The sequence below is a fragment of the Gopherus flavomarginatus genome, chromosome 12 (assembly GCF_025201925.1).
Source record: "Gopherus flavomarginatus isolate rGopFla2 chromosome 12, rGopFla2.mat.asm, whole genome shotgun sequence".
NCBI classification, from domain to species: Eukaryota; Metazoa; Chordata; order Testudines; family Testudinidae; genus Gopherus; species Gopherus flavomarginatus.
In genome coordinates, this window is record NC_066628.1 from 52,074,417 (window position 1) to 52,083,630 (window position 9,214).

Sequence of the window (9,214 nt, forward strand, 5' to 3'; positions counted from 1 at the left end):
GTGTCTGCATCCCTACGGCAACTGGCTCAGGTCCTTCCCACAGGCCTGACCCTGCCAGGGCTGAGCACCTTTGCTCCCGCGACCAGGGTGAGATTTCAGAGAGCTCAGTGAAGGTCTCAGCAGCAGCTGTGCCTCCTGCGTCGGGTCCTGCCAGCACGTGGCTGGGCCCAGTGTGCAGCCCTCAGGGCCCTAGACTCAGCCAGTGGCCACCCACCGAGACAGCACTGCACTTCGCCCTATCTGCACCACAGCGTGCAGGCTGGGCCCCTGGCAGCGCAGCCCTCTCCCCATCTGCAGAGCGCCCCAAGCACTCTCTGCCTTTGTCTCATGCAGGGTTTCCTGTGAGCCGGGCCAGGAGCCCAGGGAGCAGCCAGACCTAGGCCGTTCTGTAGGCAGCAGGTTGCTTCAGGCCATTCCCGATGCGGTTTTGCAGCCCTACAGAGGGATGTCCCAGCCGCGCCTGCTCAGCCTCCTGCTGGCGCTGGTCTTCTACTGCCAGGTAAGGGCTAGGCCAGCCCGGCTTCTCCCGTGGGGCTCTGGGCCTGCCGTGCCTGGGGATGGCTCTGTCATGCCCAGCTCCTTGCTGGGCGGAGCTGGAGCGGCTGAGGCTGAGGAACGGCAAGGGAATCCCTGGTCTCTGGGGCCCTGCCCACTCTTCTCTGGCCCTGTGGGGGTGCTGCTGGCTGGTCGCTGATGGGCCCTCCGTGTACCCTGTCCAGGGACATTCAGCCCAGATCATGGATTTCCTCTTTGAGAGCTGGAAGGCCTACAGCGAGGAGTGTCACCAGAACATGAGCCTGCAGCCCCCACCCACAGGTGAGAGCCACGTGCCCAGCCCCAGGTGAGCATGAGCCCCATATGCCTCCCCTCCCCCGCACAAGGGGCAGCCGATACAGCCGGGTGAGCCTGGGAGTGCAGGGGCAGGGAACAGATCCTCCACCCCTGGGGTGTGCTGGGGTCGGGAACAGCTGCCTGGGCAGGGGAGCGGGTGGCAGAGGAGAATGGGACCACGGGCTTCCTGCCCCTTCAAAGGTGGTGGTATCAGGCCCTGGCGCGGCACAGACCTCAGGAGCTCACGTGGCCTGGAGACAAGCAGCATGCACAGGGGGGCCATGGGGAGCAATGCCAGGGACACAAGGGGATGTGGGGGGGCAATTCCAGGGGCATACAGGGGAGTGAGGGGGCAATTCCAGTGGCACATGGGGCAGTGAGGGGGGCAATTTAAGCAGCCTATGGGAGGGTGAGGGGGCAGTTCCAGCAGCACACAGGGGTCAAGCGGGCAGTTCCAGGGGCACACGGGGGAGCGAGGGGGCAGTTCCAGGGGCACACGGGGGAGTGAGGGGGCAGTTCCAGGAGTTCATGGGGGTCAAGGGGGCAGTGCCAAGGGTACATGGGGGGTGAGGGGGCAGTTCTGGGGCACATGGGGGAGCAAGGGGGCAGTTCTGGGGGCACACAGGGGTCAAGGATGCAATTCCATGGGTGCACGGGGTGGCATTCAGGGTTAGTTTTGTAACTATAGAAAACTATTGATTCTACCTGCTCTCCCCCCAACTCCAACAATGGCCCCTCAGCTGCCCCTTCCACTGCCCCCCAGTGGCCTCTCAGCCAGGGGGGCACCCATTATGGGTGGGGCTGGATGGCAGGGGGCTGGCAGAGGCACTGTGACCCCCCATCTCTGCTTAGGGCCTCTCTTCTCCCTGCAGAACTGGTCTGTAACCGAACCTTTGACAAGTTCTCCTGCTGGCCCGACACGCTGCCCAACACCACAGTCAACGTCTCCTGCCCCTGGTTCCTGCCCTGGCACAGGAAAGGTAACTGCCTGGGGCTGGCCCCTGGCCTGGCCGCGCTGTCCTGTCCTGCTGGGCACACATTGTACGTGAGCAGCAGCTGCCATCTGCTCTCCCTGGGCTCCGGGGAGCTCCTGTGGCTCGCAGTGCCAGGAGCCGTGGGAGGGAGTGCTGAGGAGAGCCCTGTGCTGGCTGGGGAGGCAGGGGATGGCATGTGGGGTGGGGAGCCGGGATACTCACTGCCTGACCCTCGGCTGCCCCAGCTGGCTAATGGGGCAGGGCAGGGTTCATTGGCTCTGGGCGCTGTTGGCCATTCAGGACCCTATCACTGGCAGCAAGGATGGACATGGCGGGGATGGGACCAAGAAGTGTGGGGCGTGGAGGACTAGCCAGCAGGGCCAGTGAGGAGTGCAGGGGCTCCAGTAGGTCTGAGGAGGGAGGGGCATGCATGGGGGGCTGACATGGGCAGACTGGGGGGACTGGCAGGGAGAGCACAGGGGCCCGGTGTGGGGAGCACAGAGGTGTCTAACCAGCCGGTTCTCCATGTCCCATCTCCTCCCCGCAGTGAAGCACAGATACGTCTTCAAGAAGTGTGGGCCGGACGGGGAGTGGGTGAAGCGCCCCAATGGGCAGCCCTGGCGGGACAGCACGGAGTGTGAGATGGACGCAGAAGACCTCGAAGCCCAGGTCAGTGGGGGCAGGACTGGGGCTGGGCTGAGCCTTGCAGCCCCCATGGAGCACCGTGAGCAAGTCTCAGCTTAGCCCCACAGCAGCTGGGAGTTTGGGATGGCCCAGCAGCTTTGCCTTCCACAGCATACGGGCCGTTCCTGTGCCTGGGCTCTGTCGCTCCAGGCCACGGACAGATGGTCCTGCCCAGCCCTGCTCAGCAGCTCTCTCCCTCTCTTTCTAGGATAAATTTGCCAAAACCTATGGCAGCTTTAAGATAATGTACACGGTTGGCTACTCAGTGTCCCTGGGCACCCTGCTCCTCGCCCTGGCCATCCTGCTGGGCTTCAGGTAGGGGCTGAGGGGAGAACTGCAGTTAAGAGCCAGGGAGGGAGGGGATGAGAGGCAGCCAGAAGAGGGAGCTGGAGGTTGGGGGGACTTGGGAGCTGGGGCCATGGCTGGGGTAGCTGGGGCTGTAGGAGCCAGGGTGGGCAGTGGTGGGCACAGGCTGGGCACGGTCCTTGCTGGACACTGACTGGGGCTCCTGCTTTCGGCAGCAAACTGCACTGCATGCGGAATTATATCCACATAAACCTCTTCGCCTCCTTCGTCCTGAAAGGGGTCTCGGTGCTGGTGATCGACGCCCTGCTCAAGACCCGCTACAGCGAGAAGATTGATGACTACAACGTGGGCATCTGGCTCAGCGATGAGGTGAGCTCCCCGGCCCCTTTGCCATGCTAGGAGCTCTGTGGGGCCAGTGCCTTACTGAGCCCCCCCGCACTGACTCCCACCCCTCCCCCAGGCCGCTGCCGGCTGTCGAGCAGCCACCGTCTTTATGCAGTATGGCATCGTGGCCAACTACGGCTGGCTGCTGGTGGAGGGAATCTACCTCCACAACCTGCTGGTGCTCGCTGTCTTCTCCGAACGGAGCTACTTCACCCTCTACCTGTGCATCGGCTGGGGTGAGCGCCTGGGCACCGGGGACAGGCACTAGCCATGGCACACAGTGCCTGGGCACAGGGGTCGGGCACCAGCCTCGGCACACAGTGACTGGGCACAGGGGGGGATGGGCACCAGCCACGGCACACAGCACCTGGGCACAGGGGTCGGGCACCAGCCACGGCACACAGCGCGTAGGCACGGGGGGGATGGGCACCAGCCACGGCACAGCGCCTGGGCACAGGGGGATGGGCACCAGCCATGGCCCAGAGCCTGGGCATAGGGGGATGGGCACCAGCCACGGCACAGCACCTGGGCACGGGGAATGGGCACCAGCCATGGCACAGCGCATGGGCATGGGGGTTAGGCACCAGCCACAGCACACAGGCTGGGCACAGGGGGACAGGCACCAGCCATGGCACACAGAGCCTGGGCATGGGGGATGGACACCAGCCACAGCACAGCGCCTGGGCACGGGGGGTTAGACACCAGCCACGGCACACAGGCTGGGCACGGGGGAATGGGCACCAGCTATGGCACACAGAGTCTTAGCACAGAGGAACAGACACCAGCCACAGCACGGCTCCTGGGCACGGGGGGGTCAGGTACCAGCCACGGCACACAGGCTGGGCATGGGGGGAAGGGCACCAGCCATGGCACACAGAACCTGGGCACGGGGGACGGACACCAGCCACAGCACAGCGCCTGGGCACAGGGGATGGGCACCAGCCACAGCACAGCGCCTGGGCACGGGGGGTCAGGCAGCAACCACGGCACACAGGCTGGGCACGGGGGGATGGGCACCAGCCATGGCACACAGAGCCTGGGCACGGGGGACGGACACCAGCCACAGCACAGCACCTGGGCACAGGGGTTCAGGCACCAGCCATGGCACACAGGCTGGGCATGGGGGATGGGCACCAGCCACGGCACAGCACCTGGGCACGGGGGGAGGGGAACGGACACCAGTCACGGCACAGCATCTTGGCATGGGGGGATGGGCATCAGCCACGGCACAGTGCCTGCCCAGAGGTGCAAAGACCATGCTAGGGTGAGGTTGGCATGTTGGGCGCAGTGACTGCTTTCCACCCCAGGACATGCACCTGGTGCCCCATCTCAGCCTATGGCCCCTGGAGGAGCTGCCCCACTATGTGTCTCACCGGCTTCTGTCTCTTCTTTGTCCCCAGGGGCCCCTGTCCTGTTCCTCATCCCCTGGGTGGTTGTGAAATTTTTATATGAAAACATTCAGTAAGTAGAGCCACGCGTGTGCAAAGTGTGGGAGTGTGAGCTATGTGAGGTGTGGGCATGCAAAGTGTATGGGTGTGCAAGGTGTGGGCACATGCAGTGCATATGTGAGGTCTGTGGGTGTGATGTGCCAGGTGTGGGCACACAACGTGAAAGTACAAAATGTGGGCATGCACAGGCTGCATGTGTGACATTTGGACATGCAAAGTATATATGCAAGATGTGGGCACATGAAGTGTGAGTACAAGGTGTGGAAGTGTGAGATGTGTGTGTCTGAGGTGTGGGCATGTGCCAGCTGCATTTGCGAGGTGTGGGCATGAGGCAGCTGTGTGTGGGAGACATGGGCGGGCTGCGCATGCAAGGTGTGGGCGTGGGCAGGCCATGCATGCAAGGTGTGGGTTTGTGCCAGCTGTGCGTGTGAGGTATGGGTAGGCCATGCTTGCAAGGTGTGGGTGTGCACAGACTGTGTGTGTGTGGTGTGGGTGTGCGGAGGCTTCATGTGTGAGGTGTGGTGTGCGCAGGCTGCATGTGCGAGGTGTCGGTGTGCACAGGCTACACGTGAGGTGTGGGTGTGTGCAGGCTGTGCGTGCGAGGTGTGAGAGTGCACATGCTGCATGTGTGAGGTGTGAGGGTGCACAGGCCGCGCATACAAGGTGTGAGGTGTGGATGTGTAAAGACTGTGGGTGTGAGGTGTGGGTGTGCGCAGGCTGCACGTGTGAGGTGTGGGTGTGCACAGGCTTCATGTGCAAGGTGTGGATGTGCACAGGCTGCGTGTGCGAGGCATGGGAGTGTGTTTGTGAGGTGTGGGGGCAGCAGTGGCAGGTGGCTGAGGTGCTGCTCAGACCAGGAGCTGTGTAAGCGTCACTCCGTGGGTCATACAACTATCCCGAGAGGCCGAGTGGATGACAGCACGGGCTGTGGCAGGGCTCCCGCCGGTCTCTGGCTAGAGACTGCGCTGAGCCTGAATGTGGGGGCAGATTAGCCCCCAGCCTTTCCTGCGGGATTCAAATACCTCCCTCTGAATCAGCTGCTGCCAGCCTCTGCTGGATACGGGCACAGGGTGGATGGGCCTAGGTCTGACCCATCTGTCTAGTGCTGTGCACGGGGGTTCATTGGGCACCTGCATCTGTAGTTGTCTGCTTGCCCGGCAGAGGCTGTGTACAGTCTGTGTGCTCACAGGAGTGGTGTCTGTGCCCGCGTGGGCAAGGGGCCCGCGTCCAGGCAGGACCAAGTCTGTGCCTGTGGGTGAGCCCTGGCCTGGTTCACACCTCCTTGGCCCTTGTGTTACCTGGAAATCCCTGCCAGGAACCTTATACCACCTTGTGCTAGGGCTGGGCTGATCTTCCTGACGGGGCACATGGCACATTGATACAAAGGTGCCATTTCCCCCATCACCCCCCTCACTCTCACCTCCCAGGTGCTGGAGCACCAACAACAACATGGGCTTCTGGTGGATCCCCCGCTTCCCTGTGTTCCTGGCCATCCTGGTAAGTCCCAGCCCACCCTGCCCCCACCTCGCCTCTCCTCACCCCGGGCCTTTCCCCTCTCCGCATCGCAGGCCCCCTCCCCTCTCTGCACCACCGGTTCCCTCCCCTCTTTGCACTACCGGTCCCCTCCCCTCTCCACACTGCAGGCCCCCTCCTGTGAGATGCTCTCCCTCTCTCCCCTCCATCCAACCCAGACACCCCATCCTCCTGCCTGGCACACACCCATTCCCTCTCTTGCACGCCCCAGCTGCTCACAGATCACAACATCATATTCAGCTTCTTTGGCCTCTTGCTCATGGAGCTGTTGGACTGCAGTCAGGGTGCATTTTCCCACTTTGGTCCACAGCAACCATGTCCAGATGAGTCATGTCTTTTAAATGAGAGCAAGTCTCCCAGAATCACATGACTCCAGGAGCTAGGGCTTTCAGAAAAACACCAAATGTTGTGAGAGTTGGTGACACTGAGTTCCCCTGCATGGCTGCCCTACCCTGCCCAGACAGAGCCCCAACCGCAGACAGGGTCCCTTTTGTCCTGCACTGGCTGCCTGGGGCTGACTAGACTCCCCAGGGTGCATCTGGGACAGGGCTGGGCACAGTCACCTCTTCCCAGTGATACTTCATGAGGCTAGGGTCACCAGCCCCACAAGGACTCCCTTGCTGGGGTGGGGACTCTCCAGTCTCTGGCCCCCATCCCCATCTGCCTCTCACCCTATTTCTCCCTTTCAGATCAACTTCTTCATTTTCATCCGCATCATCCAGATCCTGGTCTCCAAGCTCCGTGCCCACCAGATGCGCTACACAGATTACAAATTCCGGTGCGTACTGGGGGCTGGCCAGCTCCCCTGGGCCTCACCCTGTGCTCGGCCAAGCTCTCCCGCTCACACCTTGGGGAGGCTACTGCCCCACAGGCCCCATGCTCTGTGTGCATGTGCCCACTGCCCTGTTGTGCCAGAGGGGGCTCTGTGTGCCCATGGGACCCGGCTCTGTACCTGTGGTGCCCGTCTAACCATGGGGCCCCATATCTGTAGCATCTGAAGGGGGAGGCGAAATGGGTGGGGAATGGCTGGCTCTGATTGGTCAGGCTCCTTGGCAGGCTGGCAAAGTCCACACTGACGCTGATCCCGCTGTTGGGCATCCACGAGGTGGTGTTTGCCTTCGTCACGGATGAGCACGCCCAGGGTACCCTGCGCTATGTCAAGCTCTTCTTCGACCTCTTCCTGAGCTCCTTCCAGGTGAGCTGGGCCTGGCACCTGAGCGGGGCGCCCTCAAGCACCCTCTTGCCCAGCCTCTGTGCTCTGTGGCCTCCCCTCCCATGACCCGGGGGGGGAGAGGATCAAGTGGCCTGGGCCATGCCCCTCTCATGTCCTCTCTTCTTGCTGCCTAGGGGATGCTGGTGGCCATTCTGTACTGCTTTGTCAACAAGGAGGTGAGTGCGAGCACCCATGACTGCGTCTGCCTGGGACCCCGTACCTGCATTCTGCAGCGCAGGCCTGGTGGAGAGAACTCTGCTGCCCTGTGCCATCTGGGCCCCAGCAGGGGCTCTGGGCTTGGCCTGGCCTGTCTTGCTCTGGGGGAGGCGGAAAGCTGGCTGTCGCAGGCCCTGGGCCATGCTCACCCTGTCCGGGGCTGTTTGCAGGTGCAGTCGGAGCTGCTGAAGAAGTGGCAGCGCTGGAAGCTGGGCAAGGACCTGGAGGAGGAGTACAAGCACACGTACAGCCAGACCCCCAGTGCCCGCAACGGGGGCAGCAGTACTTATGAGAAGCACAGGCTGGTGGGCAGCTGCATCACTGGGCTGGGGCGGAGTCAGCCCACAGCGCACACCAGCACCCACTACCTCGAGAAGACGGGCTGCAGCACCACCGAGAGGCACCAGTGCTACGAGTTCCCCGAAACGGCCGCCAGCAACTTCTGAGCTCACCCCCCGCCACGCAGCCAGGGTGCTAGGCCCACGCCCATCGCGAGCAGGCTCTGCTGGGCAGGGAGAGGGAGCCAAGGGCTCAGGCAGCGGGCTTGCAGGGACATTAAGCAAGAGGCAGTGCCTTTCAGCCCTTCCTGGGGTGTCCAGGGATCGGGGTGTACACCTGGGTGTCAGGGCCTGACGACAGGCATGCTGAGAATGGAGCGTGTCCTGCTGCCCCTCTCCATCCTTTGGCAGCATGTGCCAGGTGGGCAAGGGATGGTGTCTGTGCACAAGGTCTGCACCGCAGCACAAGTCCACATGGAGGGCACAGCACCCTGTGCCAGCCTGGCAAGGTGTAGGGAGCTTGGGAACAGTGCCCGCTGGAGCGTGGGGGCAGGGTGTCTGCCTGCTGGGCTGTGTGTGCAGCTGCTTCCTGTGCTCACTCCTGCTGCCCGCCAGCTCCTGTGCCCGAGGTTAATTTATCTCTGCAGTAGCTATGTAAATAGGCATGGGGTCCGCAGGGCGGGCTCTGTTTGCATCTGTCTGTGCGTGGCGCGGCACATCACTCCGGAGGATGTGGACACCAATAAACCCTGGGGTGTGTCTCATGGCAGCGAGGGTCTGAAGCTTCCTGACTGGGAGCTGAAGGGGCCGGGGGAAGGGGAAAGGCCGGCACAGCTGGGCAGCATGAATGCTGGCCCAGGGAGATGAATGTCAGGGCGGAGGGGACACTTGCTCAAAGGAGGGGAGCGAGGGGGAAAGCTTGCACAAACACAGGGGAGAGGGGGCACATGCACAAAGGTGGGCCAGAAGGTCTCTGCTGGGCAAGTGGGTTTCCCTGGACAGCAACTCCTGCCACAGCCAGCGAGCTGGGCCAGGCTGCAGAGCCCGCCCCATCCTAGGCCTGGCATGTCAGGCTGCCAAGCTGGGGTCAGCGCTGCTCCCTTTTGTGGCACCCAGGCCCAGCTGCAGGCTAGTCTCACTCGCACACATCCGCCTCCTCCCTGCACTTGCCTAGCAGCCCCATCCAGCCTGATCTGAGCCTCCCCTCCTGCCCCTGGCACAGGGCAGAGAAAGTAAATGCCACCCCTGCCCCAGGAGCCCTTTCCAGCCCCTGGGAGACCTGTGTCTCCCCAAACTGGCACATACTGGCTGGCTTGCCTGGCCACAAGCAGTTACTCTGGGTGCTGT

General features: G+C 62.9%; 1 protein-coding gene across 1 annotated transcript; it reads left to right on the plus strand.

The window, feature by feature from the left end:
• The first annotated feature begins 430 nt into the window (after positions 1-430).
• GCGR (glucagon receptor) lies at positions 431-8,375 on the plus strand. The gene is made up of 13 exons (XM_050919987.1): positions 431-499; positions 720-816; positions 1,704-1,811; positions 2,353-2,474; positions 2,698-2,804; positions 3,011-3,164; positions 3,256-3,415; positions 4,580-4,640; positions 6,055-6,124; positions 6,850-6,938; positions 7,217-7,355; positions 7,508-7,549; positions 7,760-8,375. The coding sequence occupies exons 1-13, from the start codon at positions 446-448 to the stop codon at positions 8,033-8,035; spliced, it is 1,479 nt and encodes a 492-aa protein (XP_050775944.1). The 5' UTR covers positions 431-445; the 3' UTR covers positions 8,036-8,375.
• Positions 8,376-9,214: the final 839 nt, after the last annotated feature.